This window comes from Microcaecilia unicolor, chromosome 6, assembly GCF_901765095.1.
Source record: "Microcaecilia unicolor chromosome 6, aMicUni1.1, whole genome shotgun sequence".
NCBI lineage: Eukaryota > Metazoa > Chordata > Amphibia > Gymnophiona > Siphonopidae > Microcaecilia > Microcaecilia unicolor.
The window spans coordinates 105,435,973-105,454,463 of record NC_044036.1 but is presented as its reverse complement, the minus strand read 5'-3'; the positions used below and the strand labels follow the sequence as shown (position 1 = coordinate 105,454,463).

At 39.1% G+C, this 18,491-nt stretch overlaps 1 protein-coding gene across 1 annotated transcript in view; it reads right to left on the bottom strand.

Moving 5' to 3' along the window:
- The window catches only part of VAV3 (vav guanine nucleotide exchange factor 3), a 594,162-nt gene that overhangs the window by 24,315 nt on the left and 551,356 nt on the right, over positions 1–18,491 (bottom strand). Inside the window, 4 exon segments of the mRNA XM_030206250.1 lie at positions 8,262–8,391; positions 14,989–15,076; positions 15,623–15,739; positions 16,423–16,457. Coding sequence (XP_030062110.1) covers positions 8,262–8,391; positions 14,989–15,076; positions 15,623–15,739; positions 16,423–16,457 — 370 coding nt within the window.

Here is an 18,491-nt window from a genome sequence, read left to right as displayed (position 1 = left end):
CCCACATCCAACCGTTTTGCCACCCAGTCAAAAAAATCAATCAGATTTGTCTGACAAGATCTGCCTGTAGTGAAATCAGGCTGCCTCGGGTCCTTAAGTTCATTCAATTTGAGAAATCTCACAATCCTCTGCTTTAGAAGCGTTTCCAATAGTTTACTCATTACTGTCCTATGGATGTCACACACTCTCTGCGTGTCAAGAATCCAATTTTCCAATTTGTAATACTGTAATACCCCAAAGCAGGCGTGGACAATGCTAAAACTCAGAATTTAGGATACTGAAGCAAACAAGCATCCACTGAAGCCTTTAATCATGTGTTATAAGTGGGGAAAGTACCTATTGTTTGCATACAAACTTCCTTCATGAGCAACCTATTGGCAATGGTTATAAGACAAGAAGTTCCATGCAGATCGAATGGCACCTACATTCCAGGACACACACATGTTTGCACATGTATATATGCATATGAACCCTGGCTAAGACAGACTTGGATCTCCTGATATGCACTGATCATTTAGTACAGATTGAATATCAAATAAATAAGTTATTTGAGGAGGGAAGGACACACAAGCATGATGATCTCCTTAGCCTTCTTCCTTGCTCCAGAAAGCAGGCTAAAAATGGAATGACTTTAGCCTCACTGAATACCCCTTTACTTTTAATTATGGACATCTGCTGGAGATTCTGGAATATTTAATTTTGTATCAAAGACTCTGATGGTCTCAAAGATACTTCTTTCCATACAGTACTCAAACTCCCACAAGCTAATGCATTCCTCAAAGGACGAAATGATCTGAATTTTTAAACAATATATCAATATTCCAAGATGGCGCTGTGAATAGACGCACCTGTGTTTGCTCCTGGAGGCTGCTGTGTTTGTGAGTTTCTCTCGGTGCCTCTGTAGCCTCGTTAACCATGGGGAAGCGGAGGGGGAAAGTAAAGGAATTTCCCTCGGTTCCTGTGACCTCCTCGACGATGAAACAAACAACCCTGCAATTTCCCAGGCAGCAACCGGGTCCTCAGGGAACTTCGACCCCCACTGCAGCTCTCGGCCCTTCGGAGTCGATTGAGAGTGGAAATGGGGCTTCCTTGAGCCCTGTGGAGCGAATTGCACCTCCCCAGCCTGGAAAAGAGTTGCTGGCTGTTCAAACAGAGACAGACGCCGAAGTGGCTCAGCTGGTCCTGTCTGAGGTTGTGACTGCAGCAACGGAGATAGATTCTCAACTTCGGGAAACATTACTACAACAGGCTTCAAAGGTATTGCTTCAAGCTATTGTTTCCAAGTTAGCTCAGGCTGATAGTCTACCTCCATCTCCTCCTGTGGCTAGTGGAGTGATTAGACCAGCAATTGTGACACTGGAGTCACTATGGGATATGGTTTACAATATCCAAACCTCTATGCAAACTACTTTAAAGCAGAATTCTTCTGATATTGAAGCTCTTTCTGAGGCTGCCCTGCTTCAAGCACAAGTGACTGCACAGCAAACCCAGAAATTGGAACGTGTGGATATCAAAATTCAAGAAATGGGATCTATAGAAACAGCTTTGGTTAAAGACAATAATTTCCTACATAAACGACTTGAATACCTTGAAAATCAGACTAAAAGGCTTAACCTTAGGTTTCTTAATTTTCCCAAATCGCCGTTAATTTCTCCTTTGGAGATGGTTAAAAAATATTTGGTGGACATCCTGGGAATGGACAAGGACTCACTCCCTCCCATTACACGGGCTTATTACATCGGGAGTACTGGAGTGGTGGTGGGAAATCCCCCCGTAATAGGGGAGGGAATGAATCTTACCTCATTCCTAGAAAGCTCATTAGAAATAGTTACTCAGAGGTTAACTCTGCTTGCCACTTTCGCGTTGGAGCCTGATAGGAATGCCGTACTACGGCTTTCGTTGAGACACTTAGAAAATCTGTTTTTGGGCTCAAAGGTCCGTATCTTTCCAGATCTCTCACGGCCTACACAGATGAGACGAAGGGCCTTTTTGGAACTTCGCCCCAGGGTGGTGGCATTGGGAGCAAATTTTGTTTTGCGACATATGTTGTGGGTTTACAACTGGTCTCAAGGCCTTGGGTTCCCCTTACGTCCTTTTAAGAAGGGTAAATCAAGAACAAAAAACTCTCACATTTCAGATTTTGGTCTGACCAACCACTGTCAATAGCTAGGTCCAGCTCTTAGCTTCTCATAAAATGAAAACAATAAGGCCACAAGGAAAACATATAGTCCAGCTCTTGATGACAGAGAGAACCGAGTTAAAAACGATTCAAGGTTCTGTTAAAAACACATATCTTCAAACTGGATTTTGGACTATAGCCCAGAGTGTGGGAAGACTTGTCTGTTTAACCTGTTTTTGTATAAACTGATTTTATGTTAATACTTAGTAGTCCTTTGTAGGTATGTTTGAATGGGTTTCTGCTGAGTGTGGGTTAGGTCTCTCTTTTCACCAATGGAGTTCCTTTCTTTTTTATGATTTGTTATTAGTTATGTAAACCGCTGTGATCTGCCAAGGCGAGTGGTATATCAAGCCTTTTGTCCACAAGGGCAATATTGGACCAGGGCCGCCGAAAGGGAGGGAGGGTGAGATTCCCCTGGCCCTGCCTGAAAGGGGGGGGGGCCCAGTGCCGAGGTCTGTCTGTCTCTCTCCTGCTCCTGACGGGACTCAGGTAATCGCATCCTGACAGGAGCAGGAGAGAGAAAACTCTGGTGCCAGACCCCCCCTTAGAGGCTGGGGAGGACCAGACACAGGATGTTGGGGACTCTGGTTTGGCTGGTGGGGTCCCCAAGCCCCTCAAGCAGAAGCCTTCCTCTAGTGCGGTAATCGTCTACGTGTGTAAAATGCCGATTACTGCCTGGTTAGCGTCGTGTGCCGGAAAATAAAATATATTTTCTGGCATGTGTAGTGGACATGCATAAAAAATGAAATTACCCCTCTGGCCATGTGGTAGCTGGGCGGTAGTTTCAAACTGATGCAAGTTCTGTGCATGTAAGCGACAACACGGCTTAGTGAAAGGGCCCCTCAGTCCATTGCACTGCACCCAGACATCTAACTTGAGGCATCAAGTTATAGAATTGGCTCCACAGTCTTTCAGAAATATGGCCCCCTACTTCTCAGAATCTATTCCCATTGGTCTCAGGTAGAATTAGCTGGAGAGCTGAGGGTTCTGATGCCCCAAATGGCGAGGGTTCACAATCTATGTTCCTTCTGAAAATCACACTGATATTCAATTTCTTTTATTTGCTCTAATATGGGTGGAGTTCAGGTTCATCCTCTTGCTAGAACTCCACCCCCGGGATGTTATATTGTTTTAGATATGAAGCTCTCTCATGTACATTCACTTGCACGTGTTTCTCTGGGGCTTGGTTACTGCAGTTCTTGCACTGCCATCTAGTGGGTCTGAGATCCATTCTTTGTTTCTTTCAGATGGTTCCTCCCTGAGAGAGATGAAAATCTCTGAACAGCATCTAAGATGCTTTTGCTCTGCTTATACAACACATGCCATGCCCTGGTGTTATCACATATTATAGGAGTCAGCTCTGTGGGTGCTGTGAGTGCTTGAGCACCCCTAATATTGAGAAAATTCCTTGTATATGTCCAGGGAGGGGTTATTTCCACTGGGCTTAGCACCCCCAATAATTTTGAAAATCCCATGTTATATATAGGTTACTGCAATATTTAATGCCAGGGATCAGGGAAGCCAACTTTTCAAAATTATTGGGGGTGCTAAACCAAATGGAAATTACCTTTCTCTGGATACAGTCAAGGAATTTGCTCACTATTGGGGTGGTCATGCACCCACAGAGCTGGCAACTATGCCAGGGATTAATGAATTGTCAGCTTCATCAACTTCAGTTGGTGTTAAATACAGTAGCCAAGGAGGGGGTTGGCTAAAGGATATATGACCACATGGTGTCTTTTTTTGTAAATTTCACTGGTTACCTATTGTCCAGAGGGTTCAGTACTGTCCTTAGTCTATTGGATTTTGCTTGAGGGTGAACCAGTATATTTGGCAAGTTTGCTGAGCCCTTAAGTTCACAACTGCCCCCTACAATTCTCTTAGAAAGAGGAGTTGGCAGTTCCTTGATATCCTCGGATCAGATTGATGATGACCCAGGGTGGCATTTTTCTGTGTTTTACACCAGAACTTTGGAATAACCTCCCTAGTGAGGAGAAAAATTATTTGAGGTTCAGGAAGTTAGTTAATGGAGAAAAGATTGCTAAAACTAGAGCACAATTTAACACCAATATTACTGAACAATACTAAATATTATGATAATGGAATCCCTTCTAATATGATATGAAATCATTTCCGTATCATGAAATGGTGTGATCTGAATCAATTCATTAAGAAATTTTCCAAATCACATTCTCAGCTGGATGTATGTCCAATGACTTTGATGAGGTGCATTTCTTCCAACTTTAAGTATATGATCTATGACTGTCTAACCAATTCATTATCTTGTGGCCATTTTCCATCTTCATTAGAGAGTATTATTCTTACCCGTTTACCAAAAAATAAGAAGGAAACATGGGCTAAAGTGAGCAACTATAGGCCCATGGCCTCTATACCATTCTTGGTGAAACTTACGCAAGGTTTGGTTACCATACAACAGGTTGAATATTTGGAGAAATCTGATGTTTTGCACCATTCACAATCTGGGTTGTGGGCTAATTTTAGCACTGAAGCTACATTATGTGCTTTGTTATATGATAGTAATGTACTGCTGGTTGAGGGGAAAAAAAGGCACTTGTTATGCAATTTGACTTATCAAGTGCCTTTGATTGTTGTGGATCATGCGTTATTGTTAACAATTTTGAGAAAGATAGCATAACAGGCCATGTGCTAAATTGGTTTAGAGGTTTTCTTGTAGAGAAATCTTATCTGGTATAAATGAATTGATCCTATTCAGACAGTTGGTCTGCAGAGGCTATGGCATACCACAAGGTTCACCACTTTCCCCTGTCTTATTTAATGTGCTCATATCATCGTAGGGTCTATGTTCTGGAGGCTGCAGGATTTCGCATATTTATGTATGCTGATGATATTACAGTTCTGATACCAACCCCAGATTATATTTTTGTTATAAAACTTTATATAGAGAATTGCATTTCTAAAATTGCTATTTGGATAGCTGCTAATTGCTTAAAACAAAGTTTCTCCTGATTGGACAAAATATGACAGCAAAACAGAATTGTTCCTTTGTAGTGAATGGTTTATCATATTTTAGAATCCTCTGAAAATATTGGGCGTTACACTAGATCAGAACCTGACATGGGAACCACAGGAAAATGGAAATGTAAAAAAGTGTGCGTTTTTTTTTATATAATGCACAACCTTAGGCGGGTTAAGAAATATTTTACACAGGAGTCTTTTAGATTTAGTTCAGGCCTTGATTTTAACTAAACTGTAGCATAATTTCATTTCATTTAAGTGTTTATATACCACTTAGACCTAAGTGGTTTACAGTCATGTACTGGGTCTGTCCCTAGGGGGCTTGGGCTGCCCTAAGAACTTATTAAGAAAATTGCAGTCAATACAAAATACAGCTAAACGGCTTATCTGCGGCTTGAAAAAGTTTGATAGGATATCTCCCTTGTATGACAATTATCATTGGCTGCCTATAGTGACAAGAATAATGTTCCATCGGGATATATGTATCCTTTGGCTCCACAGAACATAACCAGTATCATTCTCGCCAGGGAAAACATTTTGAACTTTTCTCAAACCAAAAATCTGTTCAAAGTCCTTAGGTCTAGGTTGGGATAGAATCCTCCAGTTTTCTTTGTGACCAGGAAATACTTGCAGTAAATCCCTGCCCTTTTCCTCTGGTGGCACAGGTTCAACTGAATTAGTCTCCAATGGGGAAGAGAACTACTTGGTAAGTATTTCCTGGTGCTAAGAGTTTAATCAAGCTACTCTCTGTAGACAAGCTGGTGGTATGTTGAATAGACAGCTTGTACCCATGATGGACAATCTTAGAACCAAATGGTTAGAGGTTATATGGGAACAATGGTTTATGTAAAACCTTAGCCCCCCCCCCCCCCCCCACACACACACACACCTATTGAAGTTCAACTAGTATAGATACTGCAAAAAATTAATCCTGGGCTTCAGCTGAGCAGTAAGTTGGGGCTTTTGGGCTCTCTTCTGTCTGGGACAAGAGCAAGATCCCCTGCTGCATTTGCCTGGAACAGTAGGAAAGAGAATATCCACATTTTAGAGAGTAGTATATTCTCCTTTGCTCCTCACTCATAAATTTCTTAGAGGAAGATGAAGGTAGGTCACATGTGGTCCACGAAATGGGGAATGAGAATTTTGCAATGCTCTTTCACCATGGCACACCACCAATCTTCTCCTGCATTATGTAATTGAGGCCTACAGTCATATTTCTGCAAGCTCCAATAGCCACTGCAGAACCTCTCTGTGTTGTTTTAAAAGAATGAAACGTTCACCTGACCATGAGCTTTCACACTTCTTGTAGTTTAGGGGCAGAGTTTGGCAGCGTATCCAAATCACAAGGGGGTGTGTCGGGGGCAGGATTAGAGTGGTCTTAGTGCATTCGTTGGATGTTTTACAGCCATAATGTAACAAAACGAATACGTCTAGGGCTACAACTTCAACATTTTGGTCTAGACCTATTTTTAGAATGAATAAGGCACGAAAGGTGTCCTAAATGACCAGATGACCACTGGAGGGAATCAGGAATGACCTCCCCCCCTTACTCCCCCAATGGTCAATGACCCCTCCCACCCACCAAAGATGTGAATAAAAACAGTATATACCAGCCTCTATGATGCCTTCAGATGTTATAGCCAGTTCTATTAGAGCAGCAAATAGTGTAGTGGTTGGTGCAGAGGAAACAGAAAAAGTACAGAGAAGGGTGACAAAAATGGTAAAGGGGGTGGGACGACTTCCCTATGAGGAAAAGTTAAAGTGGCTAGTGCTTGTCAGCTTGAAGAAGAGACGGCTGAGGGGAGATATGATAGAGGTTTATAAAATACTGAGTAGAGTGGACCAGGTAGATGTGAATTACTTGTTTACTCTTTCCAAAAATACTAGGACTAGGGGGCATGCAAAGAAGCTACTAAGTAGTAAAACTAAAACAAATCGAAGAAAATATTTCTTTACTCAATGAGTAATTAAACTCTGGAATTTGTTGCCAGAGAATGTGGATAAAAGCAGTTAGCTTAGCATGGTTAAAAAAAAAGGTTTGGATAATTTCCTTTAAGGGAAGTCCATAAGCTATTATTAAGATGGACTTAGGAAAATCCACTGCGTATTCTAGGATAAGCAGCGTAAACTCTGTTTTGCTGTCCTGGGATCTTGCCAGATACTTGTGACCTGAATTGGCCACTGCTAGAAACAGGATACAGGGCTTGATGGACCTTCAGTCTGTCCCTATATGGCAATGCTTATGTTCTTATGAGGACTCAGTCCATATCTCAATATACCTGTTACACTTGTGGTAGAAAGTGTGAGCCCTCCAAAACGCACCAGAAACCTACTGTACCCACATACAGGTGACCCCTTCACTCATAACTACTACTGTAGAGGTGTACAGTAGGGAACGGTGTCTAAATTTAATGTGTTGGGACTTAACTATTTAGTATTATTGGGCTTTTTTCATGACATAACCCTTTTTTGAGGACTTGTGATAACTGTTTGTCCCTAGAGAAAAAAAAAACTTATCATTAAAATCATGGAGGGCTGATTATTTTGAAGTACTGTATCAACATTTCTATCAGGCCAAAAATGCACATTTTATGTTGTTAATTTGTAAGTAAATGAACTCCCAACATGCACTAACACTATTAATGCACATTATTTACCAAAAAGCCCATTTTATGCAATGGGCCCTATGGTAAAAAATACATATTAAAAGCATTAATGTGTGCTGTTAGTGAATGACCCTCTTAAAGTCATATTAAGCTTTAAGTCCAGTTGGTAATCTAACGTTATTTGAAAATTGTACAGACTGGTTAAGTTCCTGTGAATAGGAGAAAGACAGTTAACATCCCAAGCACAGTCCTAATAGATTTTCAAGTGGAAGTCTGATTTTAATTTTGGCAGCAAGGAAATCTAGCAAGATAAGTTCAGAAACATTTCTGCGAAGTTGAGAGTGCTAAACAGCGAACAAAACAAAACAGAGATATTCAGCTAAATATCTTGCCATATTAACGGGCTATACATATTTTTTAAAAAGGACAATAAAGATCAGGATTACTGTACAGAGGATATTAAACATTTGAAGACTTACAGCTACTGCTTGCTCTATTATCCCTATGTCTAGCTGAATTCTCTGGCTCTTTGTATGGAAATTGAAGAGTGGTATCCAAACTCCGGAATCCTTCTTTAAGCGATTGATGTTTATAGTATTCCACAAGTTCCTTTCAGAAACAGAAAATCGCAAGCAGTGCATTCAGTTAGATTTCACTTTTTATTATATACAACACCAAACAGCCTCTTTCTTGTTTCCACAGCCTGGATAGGTACTGCCGTACAGATTCACAGATCAGATAGTAACACATGTGATCTAATTACAGAACACAATATAAATGGCATCTGTTTAAAAGCTATTGTCCCAACACCTGCCTAAGTGGGCCTTTTACAAAGGCGAACTAGTGTTTTTAGAGCATGCTAAAAATAAGCATGAGCTAAAATGCTACAGACCCCCATACATTCCTATGGGCGTCTCTAGCATTTAGCAAGCGCTAATGATGAGTACGAGCTAAAAGCGCTAGCACACCTTTGTAAAACACCCCCTAAAAGAAGAAAGCATGGTTACTGCCCACAGCACAGCGGTCTCTTATCATCACAAGATTTTGAAAATTTGATATTGGTTTCTATGTTTCAAATTGAACCACAGTGTGTACATAAATCACACTGGCCCTGGAGAAAACTGGCTTCTTTGCATGTTTTGACACTTTTATGGCTCCAGCTTGAGAACAATTGAATCATCCAAATAGGATGCTAATATCTCAAGTCTTAAGAAGGGCCTCAATTAATGTTGAAAACTCACGTACAACATTTCTAAGAAACCAGATTATACCGCAGACACCAAACTAATACTAATTATGTTTAGAAGGATGTATTTATTGTACTGTATTGGGTCCTGCTCTGAACCTGCTTTGTGGGGATATGGAGGGATACAAATCTCTAATAACATAACATAACATTCATATCGATCAGGTGTAGTTACCCTATTATTGTAAAGATTTTCTGTTAGCTCTGACTGCCCTTGGGTTTTTACAAATTGTTCAGTTTCCTATTCATAACAAGGGCCATAAGTTGTATTTGATTTTTGTTAATAATACTTTTACTCATTTGGACAGTGTTAATTAGCTGACTTCAGCACAAGTGTCATGGTCTGATTACTTTATTATCTGGAATTCAGTTTCAATGCCCTATTGTCTAAGACTTTGAGACTGCGTCATCAATTGGCCAATAGTACCTCTCTTGGTATCGTATTTACATAGTAATGAGATACTTTACCTGCATTTGCATGTTTGCATCTCATTACTATGTAACATAGGGTGATCTATTTATTGCTGCATTAGGGCCATTTAGCATGTGTTAAGGGGAAAATAATGTGGGTTATTGCCCCATTGCAGCTTGATAACAACTCCTTTCATCTTGATGCACCCCTTTGAGAGTTTAATCACGTGAGCCAACATATTGCTCTATTGTTCTCAGTCTACCTTACACAGAATCTGCAAAAGGCTAAGCATAAATGGCAGAGCTCTTTATTGAAGGATAAATATACATGATCTAGCTTTCGGTGTATACAGTTGCTGTTGATAAGGCTAAGAGGGCATTCTTCACAGAGAAAATTCATGCCGCAGTTAGTTGACCTCATAAGTCATTTGTTAATGTAAAACATCTTGTGCAAGATCCTGTACTTTTGATGTCTGAAACCATGATTGAATGTCACACACAGCTAATTAAAAAAAAAAAATCAATGACATTAGCTCTTGCTTCTCCAAAGCTCCTGCTGTTGTTAAGCTTGAGTTTTGAAAGCTATGTTAAATGGCCCAGTGTCTCCTTTATTTCCTCATGTTGCTTTTATATTTTTCTCCTATTGGCTTTATTTCATGTCCTATGACTCTACAGTTTTCCTATCTTTTGTCCCTCTTCTCCTCTAAGGTGTATATATATTCAGTTCATCATGTTTCTTCTTCAATGTCTTCTGGTGCAGACCCCATACTATTTTGGTCACTTTCCTCTGAACCACTTCAAATATTTTTATGTCTTTAGCAATATACAGACTCCAAAACTGAACACAGTATTCCAAATGAGGCCTCACCAATGACCTGTACAGGGGAAAAATCACCTTCTTCTTTCTGTTTGTTATGGTCCCCTCTATGCAACCTAGATTCCTTCTGGCTATGGCCACTGCCTTGTCACATCATTTCACTACCTTGAGATCCTCATTCTGAGGTCTCTTACCTGATCCATGAACATCAGCCTCTCACCCTCTATCCTATATAGCAACCGTAGGATTTCAAACCCTCAAGTACACCACATTAAGGGGGTCTTTTACTAACTCTTAGCTCGAGTTATCTGCAACAGGGCCCATAGGAATAAGCTAAGCTTTAGTAAAAGACCCCCTAAATCTTAATTGCCAAACAGAAGATTCTTCCATTTTTTGTAGATCACGTCTCATGTTGTTCACTCTCTCTGGAGTGTTTCTCTATTGCAAGTCCTTGTGTCATCTGCAAAAACAGATTTTTCCTTTACACTTTTTGACAATGTTGCTCACAAATATATTGAACAGAATCTGCTCCAAGATCGATCCTTGAGGTACTCCATTACTCATCTTTCCTTTTTTTTTTTTTGTGAATTCCATTCACCACTATTCTCTACATTTGCTCTTCTATCTCCAAGATTTATTAAACAAATCTTTAAGAGGACCTGCCAGAATCTCTCTGTGCTACCTCAATATGCTGGGATACATCTCATCCAGCTCCATGACTGTGTCCACTTTCAGTTATTCATAAACACTTTCTTCAGTGAATGGTGTGGAATCTACTCCATTTCCACACAGACTTTTGTCAACCAACTGTGGTCCTTCTCCAGGATTTTCTTCCATGAACACAGAGTAAAAGTTTAGTTTAGAATGCCCACTTTTTCCTTGTCACTCTCTACATTTTTATAAATAAGAGACCTCATTGTGAGTTATGAGCCATAAAACAGACCAATTTCTTGGCCGTAATGCTCAATACACTCCAGATTGAACCAATTTTTATTTGTAGCTCACTAAAAACTACACCATCATAGGGCTCCTCATGCAGTGCACAGTGCTCAAATTAATCATGAATACAAATGAACTTAGAAACATACACTGTCACAATATTGCTGCATCAAAAAAATCTCTCCAGTCTTCCCATTAAGAGAGTGCTTTTGTTATCTCTCTACATCATGGATCAAACATATGACAAGTTATCACATTATACTGGAAAGATACAATATTGTCTGGCTGAGAATCTGTTAATGCTGAATGCAAGACCAAGGGGCTTTGGTTCAGAAATCCAATGGTGGTTATACCGTCCTCTATCCCACTGTCAAACAGTAAACTTTTACCAGTAGAAGTATCTAAGGTAATGGGGGGCCCATTTACTAAGCTACGCCTAAAAGTGGCCTGCGCTAGCGTAGGCGCATGTTTTGGACAAGTGCAGGTCAATTTTTCAGCGTGCTTGGAAAAAAGGCATTTTTTTCTGGTTGAAAATGGACGTGCGGCAAAATTAAAACTAGCGCATGACTATTTTCGGCCTGAGACCTTACCGCCACCCACTGACTTAGTGGTAAGGTCTCATGCACTAACCGGGCAGTAAGCGGCCAGCGTATGTAAACTGCTGATTACTGTCGGGTCAGCGCCACGCGGTAAAATATAGAAAACATTTTCTATCACGTGTTTTGGGCACGTGTCAAAAATGGAATTACCACCTGGAGCACACGTTATCTGAGTGGTAGTTCCAATTTGGCGCACCTTAGTAAAAGGGCCCCTGGATTCTCAGTTGTCATCTGAGTCACAGATAAACAACTTCTTAAGAAAACCTTTGTCTGGTTTGGTCTTATTTTTATGGGGAACATTTTGCCTTACTGGCTCAAATGTTAATATTATCTCAATTAGACTATTGCAACTCACTTTATTTAGGTTTTTGGTTTTTTTTTAGTTACATTTGTACCCCACACGTTCCCACTCATGGCAGGCTCAATGTGGCTTACATGGGGCAATGGAAGGTTAAGTGACTTGCCCAGAGTCACAAGGAGCTGCCTGTGCCTGAAGTGGGTATTGAACTCAGTTCCTCAGGACCAAAGTCCACCACCCTAACCACTATGCCACTCCTCCATGTAAGTTGCAAAAACTCCTTTAACTAATCCAGAATACAATGGTGCGGTTGATTTTCCAACTTAAAAAATACGACAGTATTTCTTAACCACTCATCAAACTCCAAAGGCTTCCCAGACAGGTCAGCGCAATCCTTAAAGTATTATGTATAGTTTTTCAATTTTTTCACAGATGTACATCTGAATATGTGGTTAATTTGTTAGAAAGACTATTATCCAGATGCTGTTCTCATTCTATTAAAGGTTTACGTTATAAATGACTATTCAATCCTATATTCTCATATCAAGTGGCGTATGTCTGGAACAATTTACCTATGACCATCAAAGAAGAGTGAAAATATCTATCTTTTCACAAAAAAACTAAAAACTTTTCTTTTCAAACAAAATTTTAATTGCAAAATTTTAGGACTAATACTTTTGTTTTATACAAATTACACACATTCTGATTTTTTAAACAGTAATTCCCAATGATTGTATTGGTTAAGTTTTAATTGTAACCTGCCTTGGAACTTTTTGCTGGGATTGAGCAGTCAATTGTATTGTATTGCAGTCCTCAGCATCTCTAGCCTTCTTTTTCCTTGTCATACTTGAAACAAGTCTTGGGGCCCTGTTTACTAAGCCGCACTGTAGGCATGCTAACGTTTTAGTACACGCTAACGCTAGAGACACCCATAGGAATATATGGGTGTTTCTAGCATTAAAAGTTAGCGTGCCTACAGTGTGACTTAGTAAACAGGGCCCTTGGTGCCTTGCTTTATATCTTTAGTCATTTTTCTTCTGCCCATGCTTTTGAAATTTAAAGAAGTCTTTATTAAACAATTAGAGACATTATAAAAAACCAAGAATGTAACAGATGCAGCAAAATACAAATTTGATAGCAAACAGCAACAAAATTCCCAAGAGGGAACAAGTCCCAAAAGCACATATTATTACACAACCAAGAAACTTCCATAATTTATAACAATTTTAAGAAAACAAAAACTCAACCCACCCAAAGGAAAAAAAACCCATCAAATTACCCCTTAAACTTCAGCAGACTGTAATCAAAAAGAACAATGTGAAGTAAAAGGTTCCCAAACCACCTCCCACTGAGATAAAGTTTTCCCCTAATAGCTCTCAGCCCTTTCATTTCACAAATATACCACAACTTATTTAACCCATGCCCATGCTTTTGATATCCTTCTTCCTTTCTTTGTCTCTTTGAGATTTATCAGGTATTCTTTGCTGTATTCCCTTTCTTGCATTCTTCTGTATTTTGTGAATGCTAACTCTTTTGCCTTTATTTTTTTAGTCACTTCTTTGGAGAACCATATTAGGTTTTTTTCCTTTTGCCTTTTTTTATGTAAAACTGTTCTTACATTAAGATCTGTTGCCGTTTTTATAGTTTCCTTCAAGTTGGTCCACTATTTTTCCACTTCCATTATCTTCCCCAATCCTGCCAGCTCTTTCTTCAGGTATTTCTTCATTTTACTAAAGTCAGCATGTTTGAAATCCAATATTTTGAGCTATGTGTCCGGATGCTACTTTAGCTTTCATCAAACTATACCATATGTGGATCCATCAGGGCATTAGACACAATCTTTTTTTGTGAGCATTCCAGTTCTCTGAGCAGAGTACCTTGAAAGACATCTATGATCTCTCTACTTCTTTATGATTATGTAGATAGAATATTCTAGTCCATTTGTTTATGTTTATGAGAGAGCTTAATATACCACCACTTCAAGACAAAAAGACAAAGGTTGCAGTAATTGTAATCTCCCAGTAACAGCACTTCCTCTTTTAATCCCAACTTCTGTATATCAATGGCCAGTTCTCTGTCTAGTTTCTCTAGATGATCCATATTGCACCTTCCACTGTCCAAGCTCCCTGCTTACTAAAGAAGCTTCTTTATGTTGTGGCTGTATTGAGTTCTTGCATTTTAAATTACTTTTAATGTATTGTTATAAACACCTAGAACTAAGGATGCATACGATATAAATAATATTTTCAATAAACTAAAATAATGATCTACATTAAATCAAGCAGTATCCTCTTTTCAGGCTAAAAAATGAACGATTACTAATTATGAGCTGTTCTTCCATTCAGTACTTCTAGTCATACTAGAACAATTATTTTTCAAAAGACAAAATAGAAGCAGATGGCTCTTTCCATTGTCTGCTTGTTCTAAATTAGTCATCATAAACCTTATGGGAGTGGCTTAGAAGAATGGGTGAAGAATCATACCTTCTCACCAATTGATAGTGTACTTCAAAGGTCCATTATCGCACTTCTAAAGGCCATTGATGCCAACAGTATGCTTACCGAAGTAGCTCAGAAACAGATTTTAAATTCAAATGTTTTTTTTAAACTTTTTAATTTAATTTGAATAGCCAAGAAAGTGGTTTAGAACTGCAAAACTAGCTTTCTAAAGGTCAATCATTTGTTGTTATTAATTCATTCCATGTTGATCATAGTTAATGACCTTCTTTCTAAATCTAAGTTGCTACATTAGCTTTGCTAATACTGCACACCACCATTCTACTAGTGCCTTCCAGAACACGTTTGCTTAATTCCCAAAAAGTTAGTAAACGGAAATGCTTGAATAAAAAAAAAATGTAGAACAGGGGTTACTTTAACGGAAACAAATCAATGCTTACCATTAAACTTTTAAATTTCCTATTTTCTGTAATGAGAAAAAGGCCATCTCTTGTTAAAATCTTGATGTGTTTCACGTCATTATTGTACCTGTGGGCAATGAATAACTTATGAATATAAATGTGTTTTTAATCAGCTGAGATCGATAATTACCTGCAGGCATGCCCCAATAACATTACATGAATTAATTCTCAAGACAAAATGTATATCTATGCCAATACAAGGTTGACATCCCATTAACAAAATATATTTACTAGGCCATTGTTCAAGATGCAGCTTGTATTCCGAAAAAGATCACAACTCTGCTCAAGACACAGAACTCTTACCTAAATCGAACTATGGCTATCTGAACAATTATATGATGTTTTGGTTCATATTGGAAATTAATGAAGATGCAGATGAGACCTTGATAATTTGTACATGACAGAGGAGCTTCAAAAACATATAAGCTCTTAGTAAAGCTGCGAAAGTAACAGGCTGGTACTTTACATGGTTGACCAGCATACCAAATCAATTCAAAAATATAGCTATCCCAGCTTTTATTCTTAATCTTATCTCTCCTGCTAATGCTATTATTAACATCACATTGCCTATGTAATTTAACAAAGGTAGAGTTGTCAGCTTTACATAACTTACTTAATGCTAATTGCATATTCCCCTGATTCTTTGGTCCTGTATCGCACAAGATAAGTGCTGTTAACTTTGTCCATAAGTTCAGCCTCGGCTTGTAACCTTTCCATTGCTCCAGCATACCTGTACGATATGATTAGCACAACAGGACCTTTAGTTCAAACAGTGCAAATTCTTTATTGTCTATTTTAGAATGCTTCTGTGCATTGACATATGAGTTTATTATTATTAGCCATTATTAACAAAGGTTAATTTTACAACTGATGTGATTCTAATTTCCACTACATCACTTATTAATCAGTAGTCATATTTTGTCTTCCTGGCTTACAGATTTTGTACAGCAACTAATACCCCTAGTTTAGTCACATTTCATGCTTCTTTCTACTGTAAGTATATTTTATTTGTGTTCAGAGCCACAGTTGAATAATATCGCTTTGGTAGCATGCAAAAACATATCTTGAAACATAGCTGGAATATGTTTCTTTGGTAGTATGTGTGTGTGTGTCTGTGTATGTGTGTGTTTTAGTCAAAGGCAAAGCAAGAGATAAGATATAATTGTCTTTTGCTGTTCTGTGAGACTCTCTCTCTCTCTCTGTCCTTTCTGCTCCCCTTTTTGTAACTCAGTTCTCTCTGGCAGTTTTATGGCAGCATGAATTTTCCTTTTTTTTTTTTTAATTTCAATCTGTCTTAATTTTGTACTTCCTGGTAAATGCACCTGTTTTAATTGAGAATTGAATGTTGCTTAGAACCTGCTTTTATGGATTGGGCATGAAGTACAATAAATAGAATAGAATAGAATGACTTACCATGATTGCCCTGAGTAGTCTACTGGTTTAGGTACCTAGGAAAAGAGAAATAACAGTAGATATATAATAATAATAGGTATCATATTTAAATTATACTTACACAAGTTAAATAAAAAGTTCTGAAGGCCTTTTCTAACCCAAATTTAATTCTAGAATTTCCTATCCTGGGGAGAAGCATATTTTCAAATGAAAACTGTGGTGATTTTAGTGATGACAGACCAACCAATCAGAGAGGCCTGTGCAAAAAAACTTAACATGCAAGTTAAGGTCCTCATGTGTACATTAAAAATAGCAAGCTACACATGAAGGCCTTAACATGAATATTAAATGTGTGTTTACACATGCAAATGAAAATGTCATATGCATGCAAGAGGTACTTAATCATAAGATGAATAGCATGGTATGCTCATCCTCCACAATATTTCTTGACCATTCAATAAATGGTCCTTGTTTAATTCCCACTTTGGACTATTTACTGAAGGGAGTAATACTGTGATCATACTAAACTCGGCATGTTCATCTCTCTCTCTCTCTCTCTCTCTCTCTCTCTCTCTCTCTCTTGACTCCTTCTGCTGGCTTCCAAAAATGATACAGAGAACCCTAGCCCATGGAGGCTATCTGTCAGTGGAAGGAATGGGAGATCTACTACATCCAGAAGAGGTGATCAAAGAGGAGCAGAATGTCTGCCATTGAGGTAGAAAAAAGTGCAGCCTGTAACACAGACCCCTTAGCAGGCCATAGTTTCTTCCTCTGGTTCTACTGGTATTTAAGGGGCCCTTTTACAAAGGCGCATTGAAAAATGGCCTGCGGTAGTGTAGATGTATGTTTTGGGAGCGTGCAGAATCATTTTTCAGTGCACCTGTAAAAAATGCCTTTTTTAAATTTTTGCTGAAAATGGACATGTGGCAAAATGAAAATTGCCGTGCGTCCATTTTGGGTCTGAGACCTTAGCAACAGCCATTGACCTAGTGGTAAGGTCTCATGCGGTAACCGGGTGGTAATGGTCTACATGCGTAGAATGACAATTACTGCCCAATTACCGCCTATGCGCCAGAAAATAAAAATAATTTCAGCTGCACCTAGCGGACACACGTCAAAAATGAATTTACTGTAAGGGCCACGCAGTAGCCGGGCGGTAACTCAAAATTGACATGCGTTGGACGTGCATAGGTGCCTATGCGGCTTAGTAAAAGGACCCCTAAATGTATGACTTTCATAATCTTTTTGTGAAGGGCCTAGCCCCATTTCCTAGCTGGTCACAGGAGGAAGGGGCCTCCCATATAGTAAACCTCTCTAATCATTCCCCTAATCCAATATGAAAAGAGAGTTTACACAAGGCACCAGCAAGACTGGGTAAATACGGCAGAGAAGAAGAGCAGGTGACAGTAAAGACAATATTTAGCACTTCAAAACCAAATTATCCTTTCATTAGCGCTTCAAAACCAAATTATCCTTTCATTATGCAAAGTAAATGTATTTTCAAGGAATAGGCTGGCAGAGGAAACGTGTCTTTGCTGTTATTCACATTGCTTGGGTAGAAAAAGAAGGTAGCAAAAGATGACTGTAGATATTCAATAATCAGAGCCTCAAAACCTTTTTTCCAGCTCAGATATTTTGGTTTGAGTATAGAGTTAATTTCTGTGAGCTTGGAGGCAGTAGTAGACTGTATGGTACAGCCACTGTGGTGCCTATACTGGACAGCCAGATGTTGGCATACAGTCAAGATGATGAGATTTCACCCTGTATCTCCCCAATTATGTTCTCTTTCTTTGAATATGGTAGCAAACACATAGTCATGTCAATTTATTTGTTCCCTTAAAACTCTCTGTTCTCTTCTGTCATCCTTGGAATGTAGCAGATCTCCAACTTCTTCTCCCTGCATTAACAAGAAATTGCCATGCTTCAGGCTTAGCTTATAGCACTTTGAAACCAACAGGAGGAACCAAGAAAAATAGAGAACTGAGTATTTTTTGCATGCTCACACTGTTGCATTTTCAGAATCCCATGCACAAAAATAGTGTAACCGGGAGGAGATTCAAGATGGCAGCTGCTATATCACTGGTGTCAGA